The 19,881-nt window shown below is 33.0% G+C and overlaps 1 protein-coding gene across 1 annotated transcript in view; it reads left to right on the forward strand.

Moving 5' to 3' along the window:
- The window catches only part of EPHA6 (EPH receptor A6), a gene marked incomplete at both ends in the record, with an annotated part of 842,065 nt that overhangs the window by 531,226 nt on the left and 290,958 nt on the right, over window positions 1-19,881 (forward strand). Inside the window, 2 exon segments of the mRNA XM_081301897.1 lie at window positions 15,052-15,099; window positions 15,507-15,669. Coding sequence (XP_081158023.1) covers window positions 15,052-15,099; window positions 15,507-15,669 — 211 coding nt within the window.

A 19,881-nucleotide genomic window follows, 5' to 3' on the forward strand; every position in this document is an offset into this window, starting at 1 on the left:
TCCAAACTGAGGAAAAATTTGACAAAATAGGTGTATTAATCAGCTTCACATTAGTACAATGAAATACTTGAGGCAATTAAGATGTAAGAAGAAAAGGTTTATTTAGTTCATGGTTCTGGAGGTTTCAATGCAAAACCAGTCAACCCCCAGTGCTTGGACTTCTGGTGAGGTTGCCAGATGACAATGACATGGAAATTGTCATAGCAAACTGCTCACATCATGAGTCAGGAAGCAGAAACTGGGAGAGCCTGGAATTCAACATTCCATTTTTAGGGCAGACCCCCAATGACCCAAGGTCCTCCTAGTTGGCCCTACCACTCAGCAAGGTCCATTGCACTTTCCAATACTGCTGCCTCAGGACTAAGCCTTTACATATGGACCTGTAGGGAACACTCATTGAAGCCATGGGGGAACATATATACTTCCTTGGGTATGCAAGATATTCTATGCCTCACAAATACCCTATACCTAGAAATATCTTCATGCCCTCATTCTTTTTAAAATTAAAAAATAAATTGATTAATGAGAATAGCAACAATGGAAGAAAATAGTTCCAACAGAATAATAAAACCAAAGTCTTTCTCTCTTTTAATCAAAAACCTAGAGGTGATCTCATGAGAGTCTAATCACAAATATTTTTTTTTCAAAATGAGCAACTAGAATGTCACATAATATAAAATATTTTAAGAAATCATTCTTTCATTCATTAAAATAAGCTTATTAAACTTTGAGATGGCAGACGTGCTAGGTAATGTGAATTTTTCTTGTAATAAGACTTAAAGCCTGAAATTTGCAAAAAAAAAAATTCTAAGTTAGAATTCATTTTCAAGTACTTATTATGACTAGAGCATATTTAGTTTCAAAATTATGATTTGATTTTTATTCAGAATAGCTAAATAATTCTTTTGGATGGGCATATTCAATTAAGAAGACTAAATTCATTACTTTAATGAGATAAAGTTTAAATGAATCTCTCTTCATAAAGCATTCATATTGGATAGACTTTCAAATGCATTTGTCTTAATGGTTTCAAAATGTCCTTCCTCAGTACTCTTGTAAGGGAGGCTGAGTTAACAACCTATTATTATGTACTCCTTACTGAGCTGTTAATAGCTTTACAGTCTTTCAAAGAATACACCTGCTGCTCATAAAAACATTTATGTTGCTACAGAATTTGGCTGTGTTTAATATCATGTATTTGCAGTGACCTTGTGGAATACATACTGATCTGATTTTCTTAGGGGAAATAAAAACAAGAATAAAGGACATCTATATTCATTTATTTGAGTATATCAATGGAAACTGAAAATAATTTTATTATTATAAGGATTCTTTGATGTTTTTCATTAGTAGTTTTCACATTCTTGGTAAATTTTTTATGCTACTTGAATTTGCTTACATTTTTATTCTTGAAATTTCATTGCCTAATTTATGTCAAAAAGATTAATATTCACATATATGTATATTTTAATTAGAACTATCACATAAATGTTATTAGAGATATCAGCATGCCCACAGAAGATTTTTAAAGATAAGAATTGGAATTAATTTAGACCTTCCCCATCTACTGTAATTCATTTCTCTCCTTGTTTATTTTCCCATTCCCCTCACAGTAGATGGGGTAGAGAGAGAAGATGTGAGGGAAGGGGAGGGGGGATAGTAGGGGATAGGAAAGGTAGCAGAATACAACAATTACTAATAGGGCATTATGTAAAATTGTGGATGTGTAACCGACGTGATTCTGCAATCTGCATTTGGGGTAAAATTGGGAGTTCATAACCCACTTCAATCTAATGTATGAAATATGATATGTCAAGAGCTTTGTAATGTTGTGAACAACCAATAAAAAAAAAAGAAATTAACAAAGAAAAAAAAGCAAGACATAGAATAATGTATTATATATGTGTGTAAAACATGCTTTGAAAGAATAAATACCTAAAGAATAATAATTGCCTCAGGGAAGAGATCTCAAGAAAGGAATTAGACTAAGCATATTGGTAAGGGGGCCTTAAATATATCTGTAGTTTTTCATTGTTTTTAAAGGCTAGGGGGAAAAATATGGTAAAATGTTAACATTTTTTTCATTCTTCATGGTAAAAATACAGATATGGATGTGTATTAATTTATTCTTTATATTTTCATGTTTTTCCCCTTGAAATAAATATGAATTCCTGAACATGAAAAAAAATTAGACCTTCCTTAAAATTTCAGTAATAGAAAATCTTGTCCATAATGAAAAAAAAATGTAAAATTTTACGTGAAGAAGTATTCTGCAATTTTTCATGATTGAATGCAATATAAATTAATGGTTTGGGGCTAAGTTTCAGTTGGCAAAAGCAAATTGCTCCCAATACCTGCATTTCATCCTTCATTTTATACAAGGACATTTAAAGAAGGTAATCAATGCAATCATCATTTCCATATGTCCCTGGATTCTTGTGATATCATGGAAAAAAACACAGCAAAGTGGATGAGTTAAAATTTTTCTGTCCTACCTAATTTAGTTATTCCTGAATGTGTATAGGTATTACAACTCATGTTACCCACAACTCCTTAATAATTCTTATTTAGTGAATTGTGCATGATAATATTTTTATCTTAGCAGATTTAACAACTTTATGTTTTACAAAGACCACCATGTAGTTCTGAAGATTTGGTTCAATTGTTGTTCACCATAGGAGTGAAGGTTTTTTGTTTGTTTGTTTTCATCTTTAGCATGGCAAAGAGGTAGTAGTAGATGCCAGATATATAGTCCCTCTAAACTCCCAAACATAAAATATTCAGGGATTATCCTGTTGTACCAATAAGAGATACTTTAGTAAGAGTCAGCTGGTCATGACTTCAGGCTCAGGTAATTGACCAGAGACCCAAATAACTACAGAAAAATCTGCCACCTGAAGAAATCTTTAGACATTGATGTTATACCCACATAAGTTCTTAACTATACACAATCATCTAATGTGCCAGACCCCCGGGCACTTGACTGAGTTATGCTAACTACTGACATGGAATTAAAAGATGAAAATTTCTGTGACTCTCAGAGATTAAATTACCAAATAACCAATGTAATTTCCATACACTAACTCAAAATAAAGTTCATTATTATATGTCTTATGCCCAGATATCTATTTAAACATATTAACAAAAGCAGCAATAATATCTTATGTTTGAAGATAATTTTCAGCTTAGAAATCATTTCATATATATTATTATTTGATGCATAACAATTCCAAAGTGTGGATGCAGCCAAAATTTTATCCCCATTTTTCATCTGAGCAGGCTGTGGCTCAGTCATAAGGTGACATAGTTAAGTTGACCTGTCTTGTGAGTCACAGAAAGATAACGCTGTTTTTGTGGATTCTAATCCAGTACTTCAATTAGTAAAAAAATTCAGTTTGTCAGTAAATATAGATAATCCTGTTGAAAACTCAACAGGATTAGAAATCCGTTTAAAGTATTGAGAAGTGCATAGTCTCTTCACAGGCAACATGGGTATTCTGAACTCATTGTGATGGAAAAACTGAAATGAAAGTGGAAATAAAGGATATTAGTTTGGCTCATTCTTTCCTGTTTGCCAGAGCGTAGATAAATAATTAAATTGCTGTGTAGAAGAAATAGCAGTTTCATTCTTCCTAATGAGCCTCTTCTCTGAAAAGGTAAAAAAGATAGGTAAATAGCTTGAAGGGTGAAAAGGTAAAAGGAAGGTGAATTGTGTCTTGAGCCCAATAGTGGTATTTAACAAAGACTCCAAACCTCATGAAATAGAAAACATAATTAATTTAAACCTTTGTTAAACTAAGTACTTTGAATTTCAGAGTTCTTACAAAAAAAATTGGTATTAACTGATTTTTCTTTCACATCTGTGCTTGTCAATCTATTGAGATTGTTACATAATCTCTAGCATGTTTAATATAAAAAGTTGCTAGTGACATTTGACTGTTTCCTATTATTCAATGTTGGAAGCTACATAGTGTAATAAGTAACAGCATAAAATCTAGAGCTGCACTCTCTCTGGAATTCCAGTCAAGTTCAAATCCCATTTCTATGACTAACTCATTGAGTAATACTTTGTCATTTTATACCTCAGTTATGTCATCTGTACTTTACACAGTAGCTTTAAGGATTTTCTGGATATTGGGAGTGCTTAGTGTTAGCAAAGTGGTAAGCAGTATTAACATTTAAAATTTTATTTAGCTATATTATGTTCTCTTTATACTTTTAATTGATTTGTTTTGACTAATTTAACTTGTCATTTCAGGCTAAAAATTCAAACTATTTCAGAGAATTAGACAATTGGCATATTTAAGTTAATTAATTTTTTGGTATGTGCCATTAGCCAATGTAGTGACAGAAGGTAGGACCAATGAACTATTACATATTAGATTAGGGGACTATAAAACAAAGATATTTAATTTGTTTTTTCCAGTTATTTATTACTACATGACAAATTACCCCAAAGTATAATGTCTTAAAAATTGCAATTTATAAATGTTATATTTCATGAATCTGAGTCATATATTGCAACAGGTCATAGGAGACACATCTAATCTCTGTTTAACAATCTGGGACCTCAGGTGGCATGATAGAAAATTGGCTGGTAACTGGAATGCACAGGGACCAGCCACATGTCATCTGATCTTCATCTTCATATTATCTTTCTCTCTGTGTCCCTCATATTCTCTCTTTCTCTCTCTCTCTCTCTCTGATTCCCCATCTCTATCTTTATCTCTTTTTCTCACTCTCCCCTTCCCTTCTTCCCATCCTGCTGCCACTCTCTTGCTCTTTTTCTCCCTCCTTTTCTCCCTATCTGCCTCTTTTCGATCTCACTGTCTCCTGGGCTGCTTCTCCACATGGCTATCTTGGGTTCCTATAGCTCTGCACTCTCTGGCTAGTTATGTTTCTTAGATTGCAACACAGAGCTCCAAGAAAACAAGTGGAAAATGCATTTTCTTAGAGGCTGGGCCAGAAATTGGCAGGTTATCACTTCCATCTTACTTAATCAGTCATAAAGTAGATCAGATTCAAGGGAAGAGGACATAGACCTATTAGCCAACCACTTTTGCTGAACATGGTCATATAGGAGGAGAACAGAGGCAGGGAAACCAGAGCCCTTTGCTCCCACTCCTTCCCAACTCATTGGCCATCTTTGGAGAAGGTGCTGGTAGGATGGGAAGAACCTTTTGAGAAGTCAAATAAAATTGCCAAATGGGTTCATGGCAGCACTTCTCTTGCTCCAATGGGAACAAAATACCTGCACAGGCATGAGCTTCAGAGCAGGAACGTTGTAAATCTGAGGTGTCTGCACAAGAGTTAATGGCTCTGACATATGCACTGAAAGCTGATATTTCACAATTAAAATGAATGGTAAAATTTAAAAAAAGAAATATAACAATGCGCAACCATATTTATTTTTCATACTAGTTTATTTTAGGCCTTGTATTAGTACATTAATTGCTTTACTTCTCATTTCTAGTAATTTAAAAATATTTTTTTTCAATTCTGGGTCAAAACAAATTCATTAAATTTGAATATGTATAACATTCTAAAAATTCAAAGCAGATTTAAATAATTGTGTACATAGAAATATTGTAGGATGAAAAAATCATAAATGTTAATCATAAAAAGATAATTCATAAGTCAAAAAAAAGGAAAAATGAAGAAAAAAGTAGTGAAAAGAAAAAAAATTTCCACAGAATTTTTGAGTTTTTTGAGTCTGTATAATTCATTGGGTTTTGCCAATGTATTTACAACAAATAAAATATAATATGATCAAATTATGCAAATTTTAAAATAAGGTGACTTCTGCATATTCAAGGAAAGAGAAACTATTACTAGCATCCCCAGCCTCCAACATTAAAATGAGCAACTTTTCTGACTACCTTTTCACTATAGTGGAATCATCTTTACCCTAAATTAACTTATTGCTTTATCATTGGTAATTTTCTTTACAATTCGATTTCAAAACCACTTTACATATAAAAGTAAATGTGTTCCTTGTTTGATAATAATACAGATTGATATAATGTTTCTAGAAAATCACCTTGCTTTGTTTTGAATTCCTCTACTAGCATTTAAAACTCTCTGTAATCATTTACATATTTAAATATCCTTTGGTTTCAACCACCCACATCTGAACTAGAAAAATATTTTGTGTGTGTGGGTGTAGTCTGTGGGAATTTGTCAACTACTGCAATCTATTTATTAGTATTATATTATTTTACCTCCGTGATGAGCTATTCAGTTCCCCATTTCAGTATCTTGATAAAAATGTTTTTTAAATTGTATTTAATCACAAATCTTGAGATATTAGCTCAATAGAATAGAAGAAGAAGAATGAGGGGAAGGAGGAGGAAAAGAAAAAGGGGGAAACATGAACTGAAATTAAATCTCATGTATTAATTTGTTGAGATGAACCCAACGACTATGTATAACTGTAGTGCTCTAATAAAAATAAATTCTTAAGGTATTCATCTGATGCCCATACAATATCATCTCATGAAATTTAAAATCAATAACTGAGCTAGGTAATTACCTAAAAGTATTGGGTTATTTAGAGCACAATAGGACACTTTTCAAGTCAAGACCATTATCACTGATAAAGTTTCAAATCTCAGTTGGGGTGTGGAGGAGCTGCATTTCTTGAAACTTACACTGTGTAGTTTTGTAGATCAATATTAACACATATATTTGTTTTACACTTGAACAAAACAAGTGTGTGTCATCAGAGAGTAGTTAAGATTCATAAACAGATATAATAAAAATTCACCCTGACAACAGAATATTTTTAAAAGTATCCCCAACCCTGTTCTTAAAGAGGCTAAATAATTCTCCTGCTTGAATATTTGAATGAATTTCTGCTTCTTTTTTAAATTCAAGACATAACTCAAACATCAAGTTTTCTTATAGCTGATTGGGAAATGGTGAAAATACCTATATTTGCAACTGATAATATTTAGTGGAAACTTTTTTTTTACAAAATATATTCTCATGATCTATTGGCATTCTAATGGGAAATCTAGTGAAATCTTATCCATTTTGTCTTACTTATTATTGACTTTAGTTATTTCAGAAACTCTACCAACCAAGAAGTACTTTTGGAGAGCAGTCAACCTGCATGTGTTATTTATTTAATTTTCATAGATTTGTTCTCTGCTATCCCTTGTTTATCTATCCTACAATCCAGTCAGTTATCACTATTATGAAAAAGCATAATTCCTTTTGTTTGGCAGTATTGAGAATGGACCCAGCTATATTGAGCTACATCTTCAGGTCTTTCTATTTTTTATTTTAAGTTCTCCCTAAGTGGCCCAATGTGGCCTCAAACTTGTGAATCCTCAGCCTCCTGAGTAGCTGGGATTTTAGGCATGTACCAAAGCACCCAGCTACATTGTTCTAAAAATGTATTATTTCCTCTAATTTACTTTTTGAAAGATCACATCCAATACTTATGGTAAAATTAATCAAAGAGCCATTACAACACTGACATGTTGTAATGATTTAACTTAAAATATTTTCAGTTCAACATTTTTAATACCAAGGAACTCAAAATACACACACTGATGTTTCCAAAGATATTTGGTGAGTTTTTTTTTCTCTATGGTATTTATTGCTAACTTATGTTAGTTTTTATAATAAATGTTATTTTTATCTAGCTTTTATGTAGTAATTTTATAATTTGACCTAAACCTTACTGTCAGTAGAAATTTTTAGACTTTTCTAAAAATATTAGCTTATACTTTGTGTAATCCTCAAATATTCTTCTAATGAATGTGATTTCCCCATTTTAGATAAAATATTTTTATTATTCTAAAGACTCAAATAAATATGAATTCCATGAGGGTTTTCACTTCTGATATGTATATTTTCTACTTTTTCTATTAGTATATTGTTCTTATCACCAAATTTACACGATTTTAAAATTCTGATAAATTATCTAAAACTTTAAGGAGTGACAAATTTAAAATTGTTTCTCTATAATATACTTTTTAAGGAATATTATTAAGGGACTTGGGAATAAAGGAACTTTCTTTAGGGACAAGTATTCAGCTTTAAATATTTCATTTTTACTTGAACACCTTGATAAATATGTATAGAATGGTAGAGTAAAATAAAAATCAATATTCCACCTATATGAAGGTAGATTACATGAAGACAAATGGAAAAGTTAAAACTGATAAATACCAAAAATATGTATTAAAAGATATTTCAGAACAAATCTTGAGGGTTTTTTTAATATATATGGTTTTATAAATTATTTTTTGGCAAGTAAAATCTTAAATATTCTCCATAATGTTCCTAAGAAAACAAATTGGCTATCTGACACAATATTATTGCATTTTGATTATGGAAGCATTAAAAGCCACCAAAAACAGTATTTCTCATCTCTCATCTGGATTGTAATTAGTTATGCAAACTTACTTTAAATTTCTATAACGATACTTAAGAACTTAAAAGCTAAATGTATGGAGCAATTAATTCATTAATTTCTTCATTCAATCATCTGGATCATGTATCATGAGAGCCTACAATATGCTAGGCCTAAGAATACTGTTTTAAACAGTGGGGATATAAAGGTTAACAGATGAGCAAAATAACTACACATTTTTTAAAAGGCCTCTCACAGCATCTGCAAGATTACTTGAAATCATAAACCTAACATTGCCTTGGATTAAATTTAGCACTACCTATTGAAAATTGCTTCTTAAATAAAGAAATAATGCTAGCTTACATGTCTGCTGAAGCTGTACATGTAAGAGTTGTACATGTTATTTTGCTTCATCCTTACAGAAAGCCCCATCCTTTTAGATGGATATAAATATCCTATTTTTCACTAATGAACGAACAACTAAGTATCTACTAGATTCATTCTAATACCTAAACTTAGTTTCTAAAGGTCACACTATAATAATTTGACCATTTCTCTAACAGTAAATATAGCCACTATTTGACACAGTTACTTATTTATGTCCAGGTTATCTTCTTTGTGAAAATGAGTTATAAATGTTTAATTCCATATCAATTTTCCTCTGCCATCAGATATGCTTTTGCGCCATCTTCTACTGTTGCTCATCATTTAATCTTCAGGGAATGCATTTAATTTTCACTTTAGGTGCAATAAAATACATATTAGAAGAAATGTATCAAAAAGCATTTATTTTGGATTACTGAGAATAATCAAGAGTTGATTGAAGTAAATTATAGCCAGAGTATACTAAATGATACTTCTCCACAAGTACAGTCAGAATGTACATGTGTATTTAGAATAATTGTTTCTGTGTTTTTCTTGCTTTTGCATATTTTTAAATTTTGACATAGCAGTGGTTAATTTTTATCTAAGGAAAACAGTTCAGAACACCCTATCCACTATCTTAGGTCACCCTACCAATGAACTTAACCACTTGCCTCCTCAAATTACTCTGTGTTGTGCATTTTAATGAATATGAAAAATATGCAGCTTTCTTGGTTTCTGGCAACAAAACACATCTGTGACTATTATTATGGATGTCCAAAATGTAGATTTCAAGGCAGAGTAGAGCCTCTCAACCTCAGGATGGCTGGAACCAGGAAAGCTGAGGTCATTCAATTTCAATGCAGTTTCTCTTTTTGTTGCTCCTTATCAATCACTAAGAAGAAATCTGTGATCTTTCCAGTTTGCTCTCATTTCTGGGATGATGGGCCCCATCTGTGCCTGCTAATGGGGTATATGTGATCCCAGGAAATACAATGTGAGCTAGAAGTCATCCCAGCATGTGCAGCTACATTGTAGCAGCAGTTTCATTAGTCCAATTCCCAGTGATATGTGACCAGAGCTGTACTGGATGCATCCGGTGTTAAATGGTTTAGGTTTTCCTTTCTGGATATCAATAAACCGACATTTGCTATATATCCAGCGCTCCTTTGACTTTTCATTTTGCTTTGTTTTATTTTTTGAGGAAAACATTCAACTCATATTTGAGAAAATTGCATTCTACTTAGAGATATGTATTAAAGACATTGAAATAACTGGAAGAGGGAAACAGATCTTATAAAAAATATGATACAGACTGTTTAGAGTTAAAGAATGAAGAGGTTTTTTTTTTATTTCATTTGCCTAGGTTTTCCTTCTGTATAATATCTTTTATAATATTAAAAATGCCAATCTTAAATGTATTTTAATCTAAAATATGAGTCATGATTGAAAAATATACAGTCAGACAGGAAGATTATAAAACATCTCATAAACACTGACTAATGAAGAATCTTTTAAGACGTTTAATTTCCCCAATGAATATAAATGTATTTTTTCTAAAATTCTGAAAGTTCATCTATTATTTTCAAATACTGCAAAGCATTAACACATATTGATCACACATTAGAACCAAAAAAAAAAATTCAATGAACTCCATATAGTAAAAATCTCACTATGATAGGTGAGAGAAAAAGAGAAGAAAGTATATCACCAGATCAGGGGAAACACCAGCACCAAGTCATGTAACTGGGAAATTCTAGGACAGCTTATGAGGGTCCCAATTGGGAAGTCTCTAGCAGAGTGTCCTTTCTAGGAGTTAAACTCTAAAGTCTTATTCCCAGTGAGACTCTTTAAATACCAGTTAGAACAAAGAAAGCTCTGTTCTAACAAACTGTGTGATTTAGTGATCCTGTCATGGACACTTTGTCCCCTCCCCAAAGGGAGGGAGTGATAACCTTGAGATAAATAAATATCTCGGAATTCTTCAGAGTGAGCTAAACCCTTCAAAGAGTATGCATTCTATAGATGTCCTATCAAGGATGTGGGAAAGTCACAGCAGGCCATGACAGGAAGATCTTTAATATTTTCCTTAGCCCTCTAATGGCTCACATTAGAAGAGAAGGGGCCTACCTTTCTGGCATAGAAATAATTATAGAATTCAGTTGGTGGGTAGAACTTTGGTGACTATGAGGGTGCCCTAAAACCTCATACATAGTGAGAATTCAGCAAATGTATATAGAATATATGGGTTTTAATTTACTTAATTTATTATATGAATACATCAAACTCTTGAAGGTGACATACCAAGGTACACAACAGAAACAGAATCATAATCACATCCAAGATAGGAGCATTCCAATCCAGAATTCTGTATGTGTTGCTCCCCACGGACTCAGGCCATGTTACCTGATTGTAGACTGATTCAGCAGAGGTACTCAGCACCTGAGCTATTTTTTTTTTCACAAATTTACAGTTTGCAAATCCAATGCGAAAGGATCCAAACTCAAGGAGGAGCATCCTTTTTAGTGTCTGGGAAAAAACTGGTGCCTACAAACATAAAGCTGAATTGAGTATTCTAGGTAAATCTTATTGTTCCAGTTTGACTCCCAGCAGCTTGATTCTTAGCACCTGGAAAGGAACAGTGCCTGAGCTGAAGTTCCAGGATCTTCCCATAGGAAGGAAACCATAAGTAAAGGTCAAATTCTCCAGAGAATAATACATATATGCCCTGTCTTACAATGCCCTACATTTTTTGAAATGTGTACATGTGAACATATAAAATAGAAACTGTATATTTTATTTTAGGAAATGATATTCATAACAATATATTAAAATTGATTGTTACTATGTACCCACAGTTGGTGTTATTTTCTATCTTAATCCAAGGAGAGGTAGGGCAAGCATTACAGTGTGACTGCAGGTGCCCTGGGGCCAATGAGCACCCTCTATATCTATCCACAGTAAAATGTGCTTTGCCACCTATGGAGTTAAGCTTTTAGAACTACACTTTATGTAATTTATTTGCTGCCTGACAACCTGTCCTGACCCAGAAGAGATTGCAAGTGATAATCCTGGATCTGACACAGAGAATTTTTAAAAATCATATTTTTTGAAAATTAGTAAATACTTTGAAACGATAGATAATACACCATATGAAAACATATGGATATAGCCATTGCAGTCACTTAAGTGTGAAATTGGTAAATTTAAATTGTATGTGGAAATCAATATGCTAATAAGCTAAGCATGAAACATAAGAAGTTAGAAGGCAATGTAATTAACACAAAGAAAGTAAAAAGGGGGAAGAAAATAATTTATAGTAAAAGTAGGTATTAAATGTAATAGGAAACAGAGGAACGATAGAGAGGGAAACAAAGCCAAATGTTCATTCAAATGTCTGGAAAGTTTGATTATTAAAATAAAATACAAAAATAAATAATATTAAGGGTGATGAGGAATTTTACTACAAATTCAGCAGAGATGAAAAGCACGTCAGAAAACTTCATGAACAATAGAACGTATTACCAAGCATTGTTAATGGTATACCTGTCATTCAATTAGCAGTTCCATTATGACACAAACTTACGGTACAAACTCCAGAAAAGCATATACTCTGTTAAACCATGTTCAGAATTCAGCCTGCCAGAATGAGTACTGAGAGCTAGATGGCTGTGCTAAGCATGGTCTCTACCTACTGACAGCTACTTTGAATTGGAGTTGATGTGTCAGCCGAAAGGCAATTAGCCATAGCTCTGAGTTAATAGTGTCCTGGGCTTGTCATGGATGAAAGCTAATTCGGTTTCCCAAGAGCTTAAAAACACCAGAAGGACAGAGGGCTGCTGTGTACTGTGAGAGAACTCCCAGTGAGAGACTGCTTTGTGATGCCTCTTCTGCGACAGGCTAGCAAGAGAGAAGATGTAGAAGAAGGCAGCTGCCATCATGCTGGTGGCGTCTGGCTGAGGACCCGTTTCAGCACCCTTCCTGCTCGAGCATTTTTATTCTGGGGATGTAGCTACAAATGCACTTGAATATATAACAGCAGAAAAGCTAAAAGCTACCTGCAGAAGGTGTCCTTTACTCCTTGTAACTTTACTAAATAGGAAATTACTATTCAGCTGTGTATTTGTGAAGCAAAAAAGGTATAATGTGTAATTATTATGGAGTCTATTCTAAGAGTAAACTTTTGAATTCTTACCTCCTTGGTTCAGGGATAGAATTCAATTCCTTTTTCATGACTTTACAATTTATCTCTCAGTCATCAATCAACTCATTTCATATTGTGAGGCAGCATTCACAATAACTTTTATGTTGCAGAAAATTCTATGAAAAGTGGATATTCTTCTCTTGCATATAGGATGTAAAAATTCAAATGTTCTGAAAATTTATTCTAGAAGCAATATCATTTCTTCTAACAGTCTACATTTTGCTCTATAATATGGATTTAATCTCCTTCATTATAAAGGCCTTGATATTAGCCAACTCCTTCCTTCAACCCTTTGTAGATGATTATGGCCGTCAATGATTTAGAGACCTTGTTTTATTTCTTTAGAGTTTATGATTAGTAGGTAAATATTTATTTGCTTTCTACTCTCAAAATTACACAGCGATAAATATAAGTTGCAATTTTTCTGTTTTGTCTTTTTTAGTCAAAATATTGCTGTCATTAACACATTTTTCTTTGTATTTCCTATTCAATAAATAGTTTTATTATTTTGGGTAGAGATAGCAAATTAGATTCTTCAGTTTGACACTGAATAACCATACAGAATATAAAGTTCTGACAAATAAGGCCATAAAGTTTAAAAATTATCTTTAAGATAAGAACTTTTTTTTTTCAGTAGCTTAAGGGAAATGATTTTCATAGTTCTAAATCTTAAAGCATCACCGGCAAATACATGAAAGTTGGCATTGTATGTGTAGATTTTTATAACTTTGTTTGTTAGTCTGGATCTCCCTGACTACTCCTGAATAGCTGTAGTTTTCAGGCGAACCATAAATGAAATCTCAATGGGAATATTATAGACATAATTTAAACATCAAATAAGTGATTTGGTTAGGCTTTGAAAGTCACTTTCATCCCTGAAAGTTTTGAGTGAGATTTATGAAAAGAATAGAAAAAAATAACTTAAAGACCTGTTGACCTGGTTTGATCAAAATTCTTGGTACCTGATATGAAAGATTTTTTTTTCAATTTTCGAATGTTTGCCTATACATAAGATACTTTGGGATGGGACCTAAGTCTAAACACAAAAATCATTTAAGTTTCATATACCTTATACACATAGCTTGAAGTTAATTTGGTACACTTATTTTTAGTGCACTTGCTTTTTGTTTGTTTGTTTGGTACCGAGGGTTGAACTCAGGAGCACTCACCACTGAGCAACATCCCCAGCCCCCCCTTTTTTTTTTTGTATTTTATTTAGAGACAGGGTCTCACTGAGTTGTTTAGTACCTCTCTTTTACTGAGGTTGGCTTTGAACCTGCAATCCTCCTGCCTCAGCCTCCTAAACTGCTGGGATTACAGGTATGCACCATTCCGCCCAGCAGTGCACTTGCATTTTGACTGTGACACATCAAATAAGGTCAGATGTGGAATTTTCCATCTGTGGCAGCACATCAACACTCAATAATTGTTTCTGGAGCACTTCAGATTTTGGATTTTCAGATTAGAGGTGCTCACTCTGTTCAACATCTTTCAGATATCTTACTAAAATATCATTATAAAGTTATTGTCTGATAACTTAGCATGTCACTTTTAAGTTATTGTGTAATGACTTTATAATACAAAAACAGTATCAAGTTTAATTTGTCCCACAACCAGCATCTTGTGGACAAGCCTTACAAGGACAGGTTAAGTGAACTATTCTGTTCTAAAATAATGGGCCAGAAAGTCACATAAAGGACACTGTCTGACTAGATCATTCAGAACACCCTGGCAAATCCTGTTGCCCTTAGTGAGGTGAAGTAGCTTAGTTAACACAGGTTAAGAAACGCCAAGCCTGCGGCCCTGACTCTGATCCCACAGGTATGCTAAGCCTTTCATACCTTTCCATGTCTTCAGTGTTCCTTCATGGGAAGATTATTTTAAATTCTATCTCATAACTACTATGTAACTTGCACATGTTTAAAAGTATAGTAATACAGATAGGGAAGGAGTCAATTCTCCCTCAAGGAAAAAATAATAATCCTTTTATTTATTAAAGTTGGCTTAGTTCAGTTTCAACTACTGGTGAATCACTGAGTTACAGATCAAAGCAATAGATTTCTGGATAAAAGATTTCAAACTTTAAAAACAATTAATTTATTTTTCCTTTCACCCACAGGTCTACCCACGGATAGCGCCGGCATTTTGGCACTACCTGCGGGTAGAAGTGAGTAGCGGGTACTTGAATTCTCCCCTCTCTGCTCCTGGCACTCTGCTGGCGTGTTCTGTTCTGATGTGCCCACTGTATTCAAGATGCAGCTGCCATTCTGTGTAAATGTACCCTCATACCACCACCATTACTTAGAGTTGGATAAGAAATCTAGATCACCAACAACCCAAGTGCAGTTTCTAGAAGAGTAACTATCTTCCTTAATAAATTTCCCAATGAAGGCCATATCACATATATCATAACAGTGAACTATTAAATGCTAAATTATGGGAAACCATGCTTTTACTTCTTTTTAATCAATGTTTCTGATATTCAGAGCATAGTTCCTCAGTTTAACTTAGGAATGTCTCTGGGAAAAGGTGGGGTCCTGTTGCTTTATTTCCTTTCTTTTTCTCTGTCCCCAGGAGCATGAGCAGCTCACCTATTCCTCCACGAGGTCCAAGGCCCCCAGTGTCATCATCACAGGTCTCAAGCCAGCCACCAAGTACATATTTCATATCCGAGTGAGGACTGCAACAGGATACAGTGGCTACAGTCAGAAGTTCGAATTTGAAACAGGAGATGAAAGTAAGTTATACACAATGAAATAAAATAAGATGTTCATTTAGGACCATTCTAATTTGACCTGATGTTTTTAAACCAGGTGTCCCAAATTTTTAATAGCCTCTCCAAATAGGATTCTGTTCATGTAAATATTCATACAGTCATTCAAGTTAATGTTTCTGTGCCATCATTAAATATTTCCATGAGATGTTTGCTCTATCACAATCATAATGTGGCCCAAATCAATCCCTTTATGCAGGATTCATCACTCACACTATCACACAGAGTCTCAATGGATGGTGTTAGCCTAATTGTTAACCAGTCTTGGCACAGTGATATGATACTAATGAAAACTTGGAAGAGAATGAAACCATGAGCAAATTATTTGAGCTGTTAGTTCAAAATTGTGCAGCTTTGGCTTGTTATCTCAGGTCAATAAAAACAGAATGAGGAGCTACATTCCACCCAAGTTCATATTATAAGTTTATATATAGATGCATGATCTTAATTAGAAATTCATGTTAATTGCATTGCCTCAATGTACTGAAAACCAAAATGGGAAATGAAGGGAGTGAGGTCCAACATCATGCAACACAGGTTTTGAAATTTCTATTTCATTCTAAACCCAGCTCTATTATGGAATTCCTTTTAACTTTCAGAAATCCATCTTGCTACTATTTTTGTCAGGATAATACGTAACACTTTCACGTAGTGTAATTCTATGGGAAAAAAAGGTCCAAATATCTAATAATAATAATAAAAATCTGTTCCTATCAATGTTAAACTATAAAAATTCAGGAAAAGAAAATTTATTATGGTAATTCTTTGTGGATAACAACAATAATAGCTACCATTTACTGAGCCCCTAATAAATGCCTGAAATGAAGTATTTTACATGAATTATCTCATTCAAACATTTTCACATCCAATGAGATAAGTATTATTTTCCTCATTTAAAAAATAAGAAAACAGAAGCATAGAAGAGTAGAGAATTTGTTCAAGTTTATGCATATGGTAAGAAGTTAAAGTAAAATTTGAAATTGAGGGTTATCTTCTTCTAAAACCTGGTCTTTTCAACTAGTCCATCATCCTGCAAAGTCCTATCATTTGTGTTATTCTAAAGTGCTACAGGTAAGACCATGAAATAGGTCACAATTTCTCCAGCTGGAAGCGAAGCTACTTTAAATTCTATGAATGTTTTGTTATTGTTGTTACATTGATGAAGAATATCGACCCATAAGTACTTCTTTGTTATGATTATATCTAACTACAAAGTGGAAGGGCACTGGCCTATTCACTAAGGAATATAGTTGTAGGAATGAAAGTAAACTAATGAGTCAAAATGAATACTTGTTATGTGGATATTTAATATTAATGATAATAATTTATAATCCTGAATCATAACTTCTCAAACTGGAGATTGAATTATTGGGAAAAGAACATAATGATTACAAAACCACAAGACAATCAATATAAAAATATTCAAAGAAATATCCCTACCGTAGTCCTGCTGACTGATGTTTCATAACCAAATGTTAAGCATTAGCAAGGACAGTCAATACAAGGAGAATTTGGTTTAAGGAAGAGTTAGGTCAGGCTATTTGAGGGGTTTCATTGTATTTACATTTAAAGGTATTATTTACCACAAATTTATTTCACAGCCAGGTACAATTAGCAAGCTTCTTATTTTATTTTATAGATGAAGAAATTTACTCAACATATAAAAGTCTGACATTTTTAGTATTTCATTATTAAATGAGAAATATACTCTTAGAAAAACTCATTGTACAATATCCAAGTAAGTCATTTGGGTTCCTTTGGGGCCTTGTAGAGAAGGAAATCTACTTTGATAAAAAGTAAATTCTAAGTATTTTAAAAAAATATTTTATTTCAGCTTTAAATTTCCTAACAGTCATAATTTCAGGACAAAAATTCCTTCAGTTGTTATATAGATAAAAAAATCCTTTCTTAGTTGAAAGGTCCCATACTCACCAATGACTCAGTACAATAATAACTCATTCAACAAAATGTACATGGCACTTAATATGCTCTGTCATATTCCGTGAGGCCCTGAGGATAAAAAGTAATAAGAGCTATAGTTTTTGTTCCCCTAATTTACAATCTAGATTTGTGGGAAGCAAAATACTAGATTAGTGGCATATAACCATCTTAAAGATATGCAAAGGATTCTATGAGAGCCTGGAGAAGGGATTCCAATTAAGCACAAGGGAGTCATGTAAGGCTTCTCAAGGTGAAAAGCCAGAGTGCACTCTAGAAAGAGCAATCATCAAGGAGGAGCAAAAGCACTGGAGTCCAAGACAGCAAGAACAATTTGAAGAACAAATAATGTGTCGTGGCTGCAACAAGGAGATGTGAGTGATCAAATGGTAGAAAGTGAAGGTGGAGAGTTACAGAGAGACCGAGATGAAGGTACTTCTTTGGCTATGGTAAAGTGTTGGTGCACATCCTAAAGCTACTGAAGATGCACTGGAGGATCTGAGTTAGGGGTGGCATGACTACTACTAGCACATGAAAGATTCCAGGATGAGCAATTTATACACATTATCTCCTTTATTTCCAACAATATCTTATCTCTATAAAACTTATGTACCAAAATCAGTTAACTAGTGAGTGGGGAACAAGATGGGAACCTAGAACCATCTGAGAATGGCAGCAGAAGGTCAAAACTATGCTCTGAGTTATTGATTTGTTAATGCCACAAAAGTGACTTTGATTACACTCTTGAAGAGACAAAATGTCTAAGAATCTGAAAAGTGTGTTTGTCTAAAACTAGAGTTTGGGTATATAGAATAGCTCCTAAGTTAATTTACAGCCTAAGGGAAAATCACTTAAAGGATCATTTTTTATCTGGTTAGCTTTAAATTGCATTTTTAAAGCATGCTGTTTATGCCCAGAAGAGAATTTCAATGAATAATGTCATGGTAGGAATATGGGCAGGTTTACCATAAATTCAGGAATATGATGATGTGAATCCCAATTGATGGCATCAGTCTTCTTCTCTTCATACTCTCCTAGCTCATGTTTAAATTTTTATAGCTTTTGTTTCTCGAGTAGTGCCTGAACTATTATAATGTCAACTTTATTATTTAGTTTTCTCTAGTGTATTCCATTTAATTAACTAAATTCATAATACATACATAGAGATCGGGTGTGGGTTGTGGAGAAGAGATTAGATTCTCTTTTATTTGACGGTATGTTTCAAATTTTTTTAAATAAGCAAGATGCAGTAGTAGTTTATAATCAACTTTTCTTTAGCTTCCTGTATTTTTTACTTTGTTCAGCTTCTAGATTGCTAACAACCAAAAAGATATAGCATAGAATATGAAATAATTTCTTTTCAGAATCACAGTGGTCTTACCTATTTGTGCTATATATCATAGTGGCATCAGGAAAACAAATATGGTGACTCCTCTTGCCCTTCCAGAGCAGCACTGGTTATTTTTCCATTGTCAGAATATGCTAGTGGAAAGTGGATAACAAATGTAAAGGTTACTAATTATGACTGCTAGACTATAAAATCACTCTATTTGAACTAGAGCTATAGATTTTTCACCTCCCTAGGTCTGTAGAATAATTGTATTATATATGTAAATATGTAAAGAGTGCTGAAGTAATATAGGAAGTAATAGTCATAGGGTCACCCAATATTTTCCCTCTGTGTTTTAATGTGCTCTAATATCTTACTAGACTAAAGAGTATAATGAAATATTATGTCCACTAACAGAATTGAGTGCCAGTTGTATGCTGGCCTTAGTATTAAGTATTGCATTATGTGTTATATTTGATCCTCTTCTGCTTTTTCAGAGAAGATGTAACAATATTATAATAATTACAGAATAAGTATTAATAAGGTGATAATATATAAATACTCCATATGAAGTTAAGTAAGAAGCTAATAATAATTTTATTAAAATTAAAATAAATTTACATTATGCCCAAAGTATCAACCATAAACACATATCCACATACTTACTGGGCAAGTACAGTCTTTTCTGGCTTATGTGAATGAAACAAAAGAAAATTTTGATTTTTTCAAATTTGTTTTTAATTCTGTGCTTATTTTCTATACTTCAATGAGGAAAAATATGAGAATTAAAATAGTCCATTAATTATATACACATGCTATTAATGACTTAAAAACCTATTTAATATAATTTTTAAATAACTTCTTAAAATTACAACTACATTTCTAAAGCAGAACAAAAATAATTTAAA

This window comes from Spermophilus citellus (assembly GCF_964194105.1).
Source record: "Spermophilus citellus genome assembly, chromosome: 7".
NCBI classification, from domain to species: Eukaryota; Metazoa; Chordata; class Mammalia; order Rodentia; family Sciuridae; genus Spermophilus; species Spermophilus citellus.